Genomic DNA, 12323 nt, shown 5'->3' with positions numbered 1-12323 from the left:
TTTCAGCGGTGATTTTTGTGGGTATGTGGGGGGGGGGGTGAATTTATATGCAAATTTCGAGCGACTTTTTTTTTTCTTTTCCTTGGATGAAATGTGGATCAAATTGGATGGTATAACATGCATGTTTTTTCATATAGTAAAACAGGGGATGGTGGTTTAAAGAAGCAGTAGGACAAATGTTAGTCCATTCTAGGTCGACTATGAATTTCTCCATGGTTATCTCTATCTTGCTTTTATTATTGTTCTATATATATATATATTTAAAATTATAAAGTTCGATAGAAGAAGATTTCAATGTCGTCATGTGTTCATGCGCAGAGACTTTTTGCATCTTTTCATTCACATTGGCCCGTCTTCTATTTACTAGATAACGAGTTACAATTTTTTGTACCACCATTCTAAAAAAAAAATTATCTGAAATTCCTAAATCAAAATTCGTATCCTTGCTTCATTTTTTTTATAAATATGATAGTTTTAACCCTCTTAAAAACTTTTTATCTCATGTATTTATCTCACGTGATTAACCAAATTTGTAAACAGTTTATGAAGGTCCTATATAATTTTCCTACACAACGAAGGTTCAAAAATTTTGGCCCTTGAAATCCGTTCGTTTTTATAAATGGGCCGCATTTGTAAACTGAAAGGCATGGCCGAAAACAATGAAATTGCAAGCCCATGATGTACAAAAATTGGCCCAACAAGCCCATGGCATTTGCTTGCATGCACAAAGACCAATATGTATGTATTCTTCTGATTATTCCCTTAAAACAGTAAATTAAACCCACGTTTAATTCGCTTCTTTGAGCAGTTAATACATCCATCATTCATTTAATCGAATATGATATTCTTTAATCAGATTCCCCCTCAACCGTATTTAAAATATGATATCCATTGTGGAGATTCCATTCAAAAGTTCCCGACGGAGGATTCTGATTCTTCTTTTAATACAAAAACCTCTGAGATTTGTTTTTTTAATAGAAATATCAATACAACAAACTTTAGGAATGTTTAGATATGTTTTGAAAATATAATTATTTTTCATATTTTTATAACAAAACACGTGGTGCGTTTTCAGATTCATGAATGAAAACAGTCATCTAGCGTATCCAGCCGCAAAAAGCTGCCTATAAAAGCCTCTAACCCTCTCGCCTTTAAGGTTCAAAGCAAGGAGCAGATCTTCCTCTTCCACACTCAATTCACGAGTCTCAGCTTCTTTCTTTCTTCTCTTACAACCTTAAACTTCCGACCAGACCATATGGGAGCTAACGTTTCTTCTTCGGCTGACCAGAGAAACCAGGTCGCCGATCTCCGAGCCAAGAAGCAGCTGAGGAGGACTCCTTCCGGGCCTAGGGTTTCTCCTTTCGTCCAGGACAATCCACGAGTCACTGAAATCAAGAGCAAGGACCAGTGGAAAGCTCGGTTCAATGCTCTAAAAGACAGCGACAAGCTTGTAACTGCACTTCCCTAGCTCGGTTTCTATGTTGTTATTAGAGAGGAAACATCGTCGTCTGACAAAATCTAAGTCATTTCCTTTATGTGTTCATAGCTGGTTATTGACTTCACGGCCAAATGGTGTGGACCTTGCAACTCCATTGAGCCCAAGATTGAAGAGTTTGCTGCCATATATACCAATGTCGAGTTCGTGAAGATTGACGTTGATGCGCTAATGGTAGATACTATGATCATCAAATTAAACGTCGGTCCATGATTCATTTTTCACTTTTGAATGATTTCTAAGATGTTTTTTTTTTTGTGGGTAGGGTTTGTCGATGAAATTCAACGTGAACACGTTGCCGGCGATGGTGTTCATGAAGAGAGGCCAAGAATTGGACCGAGTCGTGGGTGTGAATGTGGATGAACTTCGTAGCAAGATCGAGAAATACATGCAACCTTCTTACTGAAACAGCGGGTTTCACGCCCGACCAAACTAGCAAAGGTTTTGCCTGCTTGTTTTGTAACCCATCATGGGAAATAAAAATGTAATGATATAAGCATGCGAATGCATAGATACCTATGAAAGGAATATTAATACATTTATAAAAAATATACCAACAAAACTGATACTCCAATTATTTGATCGGTGGAAATAATCAGACCATCATTTATGACAGAGACCCACAAAGTCAAAACGTTTATTGCCAATACGAATGTAATTAATTAATGGATCAACGTTTTCATCATCATTTTAACCATGATTTCAATTGCAAAGATTGATAAAAAATATCTGAAAAAATGATAGCAGCATTTGAAAACTGAAAGATATCGTATCAATTACCAAAGCTTTCGTCGGTACAATCAATGGCTTGGGAATAGAAACGCCAACCTCTCTATCTGATTTTTTTTTTTTTTTTTGAAATCTTGGCGCAAAATCTTGACCAACCTAGATATATATTTTTTTTATAAAAAATAATTATATTATTAGTCCCTATAACTAAAATTGAATTGAAGAAAAAATTATGAACAAAACTCGAGAGATAACTCCTTCTTCTTCCTCCTCCTCCTATTCTAACCACGTTCGGTCATCACCGAGCTGCAAAAAAAAAAAAAAAAGAAACACTTCCAGATTCAGATCTGCTACTTCTTCTTACATGGCCATAGCAATGGCGTATCTTCACCGCTTCAGAGCTTCCCTTTAGCGGTTCTTCTACTGTGCTCTATTTTCGCCATTGTTGAAGCTGCTTCTTCTTCTTATGGAGGTGACACGTGTCCTCCTTCTTCATCTTCTTCCTTTCCTTCGCATTGTCCTCCCTTCAATTCATCTCCTCCATTCCCATTCTCTTCTTCGCCGGGTTGTGGCCACCCGAACTTCCAGATCCATTGCGTGTCTCCACGCGCCACCGTCTCCATCAATAACCTCTCTTTCTCTCTTCTTCGCTACGACGCCGTTTCCAACACTCTCCTTCTCTCTCCTGTGTCTCCTCCGCCTCATAGCCCGAACCGGAGCAGCTGCTCTTCTCACCGGTTCACCTCCGTACCGGACCGGGTCATCGATCTCACCGGCTCCCCGTTCCGAGTCTCCGACTCTTCCTGCTCCCGTCTCTCGCTTCTCCGACCGTGCTCGCGGTTGATTCTCCCGAAATGTAGCCATTGTCCTTGGGACTGCAAGCTCTTGGAGAATCCCGGTCTGATCCTCCAGGGGTGCGAACACGCCAGCGGGTCGTCGTCATTGTCCGAACAAGGATGTCAGGGAGATATCTTTGGGTTTCTGGATGATTTTTTCTCCAGATTTGGGTTTGAAGTCGAATGGGACGAATCTCAGGACCCGTATTTCGTGAAATGCAGAGCTTGCAGGGCCAAGAATGGAGTTTGCGGGTTCAATTCATCCGACCCAGACAAGGGCTTCCTCTGTTTTCAAGCAAGATCCGAACTTTCACCGATCTGGGTTTCTCGTGACAAACGAGTCGATCATGTCGCAGTGTTGTGTTTGATCTTTGCGCTGACATGCCTGCTGATGGCCATTTCTGTCAGCATTGCGATTTTCCGATCACGGAGTTCGAGTTTGTCCTCCGCAAACGAAGAAGACCCGGCGGCTCTGTTCCTCCGCCGCCATCGCTTCGCCAGTCTCCTCCCTCCGGTCTTCACCTACGAAGAGCTCGAATCGGCCACCAACAAGTTCGACCCGAAGCGCAAGATCGGAGACGGCGGGTTCGGGTCGGTTTACTTGGGTCACCTCCACGATGGCCAACTCGTTGCCGTGAAACACCTCCACCACCATGGAAAGGCCTTCTCCATGAAATCCTTCTGCAACGAGATCCTGATCCTCTCCTCCATCAATCACCCGAATCTCGTCAAGCTCCATGGTTACTGCTCTGACCCGAGAGGTCTCCTTCTCGTCTACGATTACGTCCCCAACGGCACACTCGCCGACCATCTCCACGGCCGGACAGGTTTATGCCGGAAAATGACGCTGACGTGGCAACTCCGCCTCGACATCGCTCTGCAAACGGCTCTGGCTTTGGAGTATCTTCACTTCGCCGTCGCTCCTCCGGTGGTTCATAGAGACATCACGTCGTCGAACATATTCGTGGAGAAGGACATGATGATCAAAGTCGGAGACTTTGGGTTGTCTAGGGTTATGGCCTTGTCGGAGACGACGGTGGCCACGTCAGCATCGTCATCGGATTACGTGTGCACGGGCCCACAGGGGACGCCGGGATACTTGGACCCTGACTACCACCGGTCGTTCCGGTTAACGGAGAAAAGCGACGTGTACAGCTACGGCGTCGTATTGATGGAGCTGATGACGGGGATGAAGGCGGTGGACCAATGCCGTGAGAAGCCGGAGATGGCGCTGGCGGATCTTGTCGTGTCAAAGATCCAAATGGGTCTTCTCGACCAGGTTGTCGACCCACTTCTTGTTCAGATGTCCGACGGCAACGGTGGCGGAGTTGCGGCGGTGGCGGAGCTGGCTTTCCGGTGCGTGGCGGCAGACAAGGACGACCGTCCCGACTCGAGGGAGATTGTGGCGCAGCTGAGGAGGATTGTGAGCCGTACACGTGGTGATGACGTGGCGAAAGGTTGACAGTTTGATTAGATTTTGGACGATGATGTGATAGGGAGGGTGACGTCATGCTTGGCCACACGTGGAAACTCTGATAGTACTGAAACTGAGACAGAGTCGGATGTTTTAATCGTGAAGGATGGCAAAAGTTTCAGACACCGTTTTCAATACAGAATATCTTGTCTTCGACAACCATGAAAATTATTTTTATTTTTGTATAAGTGTATTTCTCCTTATTATATAATAATAATATACCATCTAGGAATGATATATATATATATATATATATATATATATATATGTGTGAAAACAAACATGGACCATGTTCAAGCAGTAGACTTGAAATGATAAGCTTCCAATTCCATCGCTTTCCCCGCAGCACTCTGAGCTTCTTGACTGCCTTCCATGGCGTAACTCTTCTCCTACCACAGTTTTAGTCACATATCAACATTTATACATTTCCTATGAATAAATATTCGAAATATGAGTATGAATACCAGCAAACGCCATGTGAAGGGAACACCATCTCTGTTCTCTAACCTCTTCTTGATCACTTCCATGGCTGTTTTGTCAGAATGTCCGAAACGAACACAGTTAACATAAGAGAGAGCAAAATCTAAACAAAACAAAGTTTGGAAAGAGCACGAGAGCTTCTTGGACTGCACCAGTGGAGGATTGCCCGTTCAGTATCAAAGCTTTGCACCAAATTTCACCGAAAACATCTATCTGTTCATCCGATGCCCCGATGATCTAACCATTAAAAGAAGAAGCTTTAGTTGTTCTTTGATCTAGAAACATTTCTGATCATCGGGAAGACGATTATCTATGTATTATTTACCTTGTAATCGATGGCATCGAAATCTGGACCGAGCAGTTCTAGAGTTTGCTTGTAGTTACCCCTAGCGTATTCGTAAACAGCTTCTCCGAGCTGGATTTGATTTCATTTCAAACCCGGGAAAAACAAATAAAACCTGAAGATGTTGAGAGAGAATTTGCGAGATCTCGAATCTAAAGATTAGGTCAGTATGAACAAACCCGAATTCCTTTCTGCATCAGCTTGCGTTTCTTTTTGTTCATCCGGGATGTTCTGGAAGAGTAAAAGGAGTTCAGTAAGCGATAAAAGAGATGAAATTTCCTTCTGGCAAGAATGAGAGAACTAGAAGGGTATTGTTACAAACCGGAATTTCAGACCGTCGAGTAACTTCTGAGCTTTTGATGTCTCTCCGACCTTAGTTAAGGCCCAGATGGTTAAAATATCAAGGTGCCATTCCAAATACCAACATGCCTGAATGTTACAAAACCCCGAAAATGTCTGAAAAAGGAGAAGAAGAACAAGCACATTTGATAAAGGACAACACAAGTACATGGCTTTACCTGATCGGTCAAGCGGTCCGAAAGGATCTTCAGCCGATCTTCAAACCCATCAAGTGAATCTCGTACATCCAAACGCAATATCATGCCCAGAGCGTTCAAATATACCTGAAAAGCCCAAAAATGATAAGTTAAATGGTTGGAGAAAGTTCAATTTTTTAGGAGAAGAATGCCAAAATGGTAAAAAGAAGGTATTAGTATTATTACTTCTGGTGGAACAGCATCGGACTTCTCCAATTCTTTCCAGATGTGATGATCATATATCTCCGATACTTTACCTATCGGTGACCCTCCTTCCAAGTAACAAAGGGCAACATGCCACCAGTTGTGGGTATACCTGAAAATTTTCAAATATATTATATAGCAGAAGAGGCTTCATAATTTGCCCGAGTTTTTCAGATGGGTGGAAAATGCTTTACATGAAGGATGAGAGAGAAGCCCACGAAGCTGAGCATTCTTCCATGAATTCCACTGCTTCCTTGAAACGACATTCGTACTGAAGAACATGACATAACTGCCAAAAAAGAAAGAAAAATAATATGGACAAAGGACCGTTCTTGGTTTGGTAACGAGTGCCAGAATGAAAACCGACAGCCAAACAATGATTCTTGCGTAAGAAAAAGACGCAAAATTGTTGAACAACTCACGCAATGATGCGCCCACGAATCATTTCTGTTTATCTCATAGGCTTTCTTAGCAGCAGCCTCAGCTTCAGCCATCCTGCCGAGCTCTAACAATGGGAAAGCAAGCATACCATATGCATAGCCTTCATCCTTATTCTCAGGCAGAACCTGTCACAAATTTCCAATCACTAAAATCAATTATAAATGCACAATCTAAACAAATTAGATTATTGTTTGTTAACCATAAAACATGATATGACGCATTAATACCTCCTGAGCAAGACCCAGAAAGAGATCGGGTCGAGCACTGTAGAAGCACAAAATCTGTGCTCTCTTCAGAGCAACCAAATCTTTCGGATACTTTTTCAGAAACTGCAAAACATAATTCATAGTTACAGATGTCGACGCGAATTTGCTAGACATATTAGAAAACAGAATCTGGGAAAACCATTTCAATTAAATTTAAGAACCGTGATTACCCCAGCGTGCAACTCAAATGCCATGTCGTCGTCCCTGTCCTCGGAAATCAGGTAAGAGACAACCTCGAAAGATTTTTGCTCGTATGTTGTTGCGTGTTCCTGAGACCAATGGGTTAAAAACTCATAGATTCACAAAGCTAGAGTATAAAATGAACTAAAAAGGCACAACATAAACAAGACAATATGCCATTTTTGTTGCATATAAATTACTTCAATGCAAAAATATAAACAAAAAGAGGGAAGACAAATGGCTCACAACATAAGGTCTTGCAGCTTGAATATATGCAGAAGCTCTGGAAGGATCAGACGGGCTAATGAAATGAGCGGCCAAAATGTTGGCCAGAACGCAATGATCATCGTGAAGTGGCGCCTCCAGAATCACCTTCCTCTCCCTCCCATAACTAAGAACCTTCATCAACAGTGAAATGCTGTCAAAGTCCAAAGCAGAAATGACGGAAATGAATGATAAAGATCACATCCTCATGCGTAGAATGCACACAATCCCTGAGAAATTCCATACAGAAAGCCAGAAAAGTTGAAAACGGACTCTAAATTTTGAAGATCCAACAATCGGATCACATGGCATACAACAATAAAAATGCATATCCAATCACCCACATGATCATAATCGACAAACCCCCCAAAATTCAATACCTTTTGATGAAGGTATACACAGAATCATGAAAGTGAAACCCGTGTGAGCAATAATCAATCACATATCAAGTTATATTCAATAACTACAAGGGATAAATGATAAACATAGGCCATAATCATGAATCCTTTTGATCTATCGACTGCAGAATCATAAATGAAAAACCCCATCATTAATCAAATCTATAATTAAAAATCCTTCACAATCACCAACCCTGCAACCTGGGATCACAATTGGAAAACCCTAAACCCCTCTAACCAATCCTTTCGAGAAATTAAACCCTATAATGATTCTACCGGAGCTAAAGTTCACGAATTTACAGAACCCATGACATCAAAACGCCAAAAAGTCAGAAAAAGCCCAAAACTTCCACCAAGAAAAGCCAGTAGATAGTAAAGGAAGAGACGAACCTGGTCAAAATAGGAGTTGATGTGTTAATCTCGTATCCCCACCTTACACATCTCACTCCTTTATCCATTTCAAGAACCCGATCTTCTTCTCCTTCAATCGACGGCAATTTCTCGGATCACCGCTGTCTTCTTTCGAGGCCCGAAGTTGAGCTAATATAGAAGAGAAGATCATGAGAGACTGATTTTGGGTTTTACCCTTTTCTCCTCCTTTGGTCTTCGGCATTCAAATTCTTTCCAAAACATTAAAGTTGGTGTCTTGTCTTCACAAACGACAGGGTTCTTGACTCAAATGACCCGGTCGCATCTATTTCGGGGTTTTAACCCTAATAACCCACTTGGTCGCAGCAATTTCAGGTACACCACCGGAAAAAAAAAAATTTGTGAACTTATTACGACTAATATATAACTAATATACAACTAAAATAAGAGTAGTTTTGCGTCGTATATATGTTGTATATTAGTTATATATTAGTCGTAATAAGGTCGCAAATTTTTTTTTTTTTTCGGTGGTGTACACTGAAATTGCTGCGACCCAAGTGGGTTATTTGAGTAATATTCCCATCTATTTCAGCTATACACATAACATATTTTTTTCTCCATAAAAAGACGAAATTAACCTTAATGAATCGCGATATTTATCCGTTCAAAAATAACTTCGTTATTACGACTTCGTAATTAATTCTAAATATAGTTACAAACAAATGGCAAAAAAAATCATCCGTCTTATTTTAGTTGTATATCAGTTATATGTTAGTCGCAAAAAGATCGCAAAAAATAAAACGAAAAGGGTATTTTGGACTTTTTCAACCGAAAAGTGAGTTAAAATTGAAAAAAAAAAATTTTTTTTTGGGTGGTGTACCCTGAAATTGCTGCGACCCAAGTGGGTTATTTGGGTAATATTCCCCAAACGACATCTTCCATGTTTGGAATAAGGACGGAGAATGAATGCCCATGGTTGGTTCCCCACCTGTTAGATATTTTCTCGGTCCTTTTCCTAATTTGTCCAATTTTTTTTTTTAAAGTCTTTGTTGTATGAGGTTTTTAAAGTCATTGATTTGATTGTGAATCCATAATATATAACAGAATTGCAGTTCGTTTGATAATATATAGACTCTAAGCTTAATAATTATATAAATTTCACTATAAATTAAAATATTTTAGTTATTACATTTCTTGTAAATGTAGGTATCCAAAAGCATCAACTAGATTTTTTTATTGTTGTTTTTTCTTTATTTTTAAACAAATCTCAATAGTTTTACTAAATTTTTTAAAGCCCTGAAGAAAAAAAAACAATTTTGTTATCAATTTAATTATTTTACTGGATTTTTGTAATAATGTCATTTGGTAAGCAATTTATTACTCGTAAATGATATTGAAGAAGAACAAACTAACATCAATAAAATAGAAAGATAGATTGAAAATGGTAACAAGAACAAGAAAGAGACGTACTTTGAAAAGAAAAAAAAAAGTGAAAGAGACCAGGAAATCATTATGCATTAGTTATTGAATTTGATCTTGGCGAACTCAACGAGCTTGTCAATGGTGGGCATGTAAGGCTTGACGGCGTTATGGCGGCAGAACTTGTCGGCCCAACGGAGAAGAGACGGAGTTTTGTCTTGACGGAGGAACTGAAGGCCGGAAAACCTCTCGGCCACCCGGAGGGGTCCTAAGACGCAGCCGAAGGCAATATCTACGAGATTGACACTGTCACCTCCGAAGAAGTCTTTGCCTTTGCTGCGCTTTCCAAATTCTGTTTCGATTACATCCAAACATTCTTCCAGCTTCGTCTTCGCCACCTTTCTTCCCTCCTCGTCCTTTGCCCCTGCCAGCCCCCCGATGGCTCCTACACACTGTGATATGGTTCAAATACAAGTATTCATATCATATATATGTATGTGTGTGTATATATATATTGATTGGCCATATCAATGATAATATTGGATATATGTAAGCGGATTATAATTCTAATTATAGCTAAGATAATATTCGGGATAATATATAAAAGACACCAAAGAAAGGGAAGTATTTTGTATCCGTTCGTTGTGTGTACGAACAAAAAAAAAACTCACGTGTTCGTCGATATACTCGGCCAAGAACCGAGCCGTAGCACGGTCGAACGGGTCGGAAGGAAGAATGGGAGGATCCGAAGGCCAGACCTCGTCGATGTACTGAACTATGTTAAGGGAGCCGCACACGGGTCTGTCGCCATGGACGAGGACGGGGACGGTCTTGTAAACAGGGTTGTGTTTGAGCAGAAGCTCGCTTTTGTCGTTGAGGACATCTTTCTCTTCCAAGTAGTCGTACGTCACGGACTTGAGGTGGAGCCCGACTCGAGCCCTCAGGACGAACGGGCTCGACCACATGCCCAGCAGCTGCACGCTGTCCGACCCGGCCTGAGCCATATTGATCTGGTGAGCGTTTCCTTACGTGTTCTTGAAAGATTATAAATAGAGGGTAATCCTCTAATTTGGTTTCACAGGAATTTTATTTTTATTTTCGCACGAGTTTCAAAGATTATTGAATCGATGGTCGGTGGATCCTGAAATTTTTGACCGACAAAGACTGTTGTCACGAAAACGTGTAAGGCTAGTGCGTGCAACGTGATGAAATGATAAATAATCAAGAAATTTGAATTTTTTTAATGCTATTTTCTCTATCTGTGTCTGCAATTATTCTCTTCATGGAACCATGGCTTTTGAGGATGCGTTTAAAAGCGGCTGATATAATAAATGTAATACACAGCTGTTGGAAATTATTAAAATGCATTATTTGATGCCTTTGCCTTTTTCTTTATTCGATTGATTCTTTTTTTTTTTTTTAATGTTACAGTCCGATTCCTCTAAAGACAAATAATATATAAAAAACATAAACCCGTGACAAAAAATCCTTCATTAAATGAAACATAGGATTATGACAGCGAATCGTAACACCTTGGATTTTATTTTTGGATTTTATAGTTTTTTTTTTCACACGGTCTTCATCATAACGTTGAAAGGAGCAAAAACAGGCAATTTCTTTTTTTTTTTCTTTTTTTTGGTAAATAAAACAGGCAATTTCTCATATCATCGTCACAGATCTTATTCTTGATTCATTTCTTCACCAAAGATATAGATAGAAATGATCATCAAACATTAGCAGAACAAAACGAGAGAGTCGTCATCATCATCATCATCATCATCCATCACTGGACGTTGAATTTCTTCTTGGCGAACTCGACGAACTCGTCGACGGTGGGCATGTACGGCTTGACGGCGTCGTGGCCGCAAAACCTCTCCGACCACCGGACAAGACTGGGGGTACTGTCTTCGCGGAGGAACTGGACGCCGGAAAACCTCTGGATGACCCAGAGGGGCCCCAGCAGGGACCCACAGGCTATGTCGACGAGCCCGATGTTGTCCCCTCCGAAAAAGTCTCCGCCTTTGCTGCATTTCTTAAACCCTTCCTCCAGAACCGCTAAACAGCTCCCCAGATTCGCCGCCGCAGCCATTCTCCCCTCGTCGTCTTTTGCTCCGGCAGTCGCCGTGATCGCTGAGAAGCACTGTAACAACGGATATTCATACATATAATATATATACATACATGTATACGATTAAACCCCGTTTGAGTTATGTTTTGCTACGGCTTTGAATCAGTCTTTCTTGTCCATAATATCGGAATCTTAAATCGGAAAATATCGTTTCCCACTGAAATTTAATTGATATAAATAGTATTAAAATGACACATAAACGTTTAGCTTCGGTCAATTAAATGACATGGTCTGTTCATTTTTTTCTTTTTTTTAGTTTTGTAAAAAAAAAACAAGTTGAATAATATTTCCTAGTTTTTCAGGTAAAAAGGTAAGAGAAGAGATTTGTTTTCTTTCAGATCTGATCTGCTTCATCTAGATCAAGAACACGATATTTGATACCTAGATCCAAACAATCTAGAATTTCGAACATCAAGACAGGTTTTTTAAAAGTATAAACATGGAAGAGCATAGAAATATACCACAAGACCGCGTGTGTACATATATATGTATATATGTTACCTGTTCGTCGATGTATTGGGCCCAGAACCGAGCGATGGATCGATCGTACGGATCAGAGGGGAGGATGGAAGGAGGAGAAGGCCAAGCCTCGTCGACGTACTGGACGATGTTGAGAGATTCGCAGACGGATCGGTCGCCATGGACGAGGACAGGAACTTTCTTGTGGATAGGGTTGTGCTTTAGGAGAAGATCGCTCTTTGCGCTCAGGACATCCTTCTCCTCGACGTAATCGTACGCTACGGACTTGAGGTGAAGAGCGG

The 12323-nt window shown here is 40.7% G+C and overlaps 5 protein-coding genes across 6 annotated transcripts in view; 2 read left to right on the top strand and 3 right to left on the bottom strand.

Annotated features, from left to right (window-relative positions):
• Nucleotides 1–1255: 1255 nt before the first annotated feature.
• Nucleotides 1256–1901, top strand: LOC104822188 (thioredoxin H8). The gene is made up of 3 exons (XM_010553336.1): nucleotides 1256–1450; nucleotides 1547–1669; nucleotides 1761–1901. Exons 1-3 carry the CDS (start codon nucleotides 1256–1258, stop codon nucleotides 1899–1901), a joined length of 459 nt encoding a protein of 152 aa, XP_010551638.1.
• A 555-nt stretch (nucleotides 1902–2456) lies between these two features.
• Nucleotides 2457–4771, top strand: LOC104822187 (LEAF RUST 10 DISEASE-RESISTANCE LOCUS RECEPTOR-LIKE PROTEIN KINASE-like 1.5). Its single transcript, XM_010553335.1, has 2 exons — nucleotides 2457–2518; nucleotides 2599–4771. Exons 1-2 carry the CDS (start codon nucleotides 2457–2459, stop codon nucleotides 4520–4522), a joined length of 1986 nt encoding a protein of 661 aa, XP_010551637.1. The 3' UTR covers nucleotides 4523–4771.
• On the bottom strand, nucleotides 4640–8310 carry LOC104822089 (tetratricopeptide repeat protein 38). 2 transcript variants are annotated; one of them, XM_010553189.1, is made up of 14 exons: nucleotides 8037–8310; nucleotides 7231–7402; nucleotides 6975–7073; nucleotides 6766–6867; nucleotides 6520–6663; nucleotides 6292–6386; nucleotides 6080–6209; nucleotides 5876–5980; nucleotides 5680–5786; nucleotides 5537–5588; nucleotides 5340–5429; nucleotides 5167–5251; nucleotides 4999–5063; nucleotides 4640–4917 (listed from the first exon to the last, which is right to left on the bottom strand). In XM_010553189.1, exons 1-14 carry the CDS (start codon nucleotides 8102–8104, stop codon nucleotides 4828–4830), a joined length of 1404 nt encoding a protein of 467 aa, XP_010551491.1. In that variant the 5' UTR covers nucleotides 8105–8310; the 3' UTR covers nucleotides 4640–4827. The 2 variants fall into 2 exon arrangements, with proteins under 2 accessions (XP_010551491.1, XP_010551490.1); XM_010553188.2 differs by having other exon boundaries at nucleotides 4640–4923; nucleotides 8037–8308.
• A 1098-nt stretch (nucleotides 8311–9408) lies between these two features.
• On the bottom strand, nucleotides 9409–10585 carry LOC104822088 (glutathione S-transferase U13-like). The gene is made up of 2 exons (XM_010553187.2): nucleotides 10106–10585; nucleotides 9409–9886 (listed from the first exon to the last, which is right to left on the bottom strand). Exons 1-2 carry the CDS (start codon nucleotides 10436–10438, stop codon nucleotides 9533–9535), a joined length of 687 nt encoding a protein of 228 aa, XP_010551489.1. The 5' UTR covers nucleotides 10439–10585; the 3' UTR covers nucleotides 9409–9532.
• A 362-nt stretch (nucleotides 10586–10947) lies between these two features.
• Nucleotides 10948–12323, bottom strand: part of LOC104822087 (glutathione S-transferase U13-like) — a 1562-nt gene continuing 186 nt past the window's right edge. The window contains exons 2-3 of the mRNA XM_010553186.2: nucleotides 12064–12323; nucleotides 10948–11574 (exon numbers count right to left, since the gene is read on the bottom strand). Of these exons, the coding sequence (XP_010551488.1) occupies nucleotides 11218–11574; nucleotides 12064–12323 (617 nt within the window). The 3' untranslated portion in view covers nucleotides 10948–11217. The remainder of the gene's footprint in view (nucleotides 11575–12063) is intronic.

Source organism: Tarenaya hassleriana, unplaced genomic scaffold, assembly GCF_000463585.1.
Source record: "Tarenaya hassleriana unplaced genomic scaffold, ASM46358v1 Cleome35, whole genome shotgun sequence".
NCBI classification, from domain to species: domain Eukaryota; kingdom Viridiplantae; phylum Streptophyta; class Magnoliopsida; order Brassicales; family Cleomaceae; genus Tarenaya; species Tarenaya hassleriana.
Note: the sequence above shows the minus strand (reverse complement) of the source record. Positions and strands in the feature narration are given on the sequence as shown.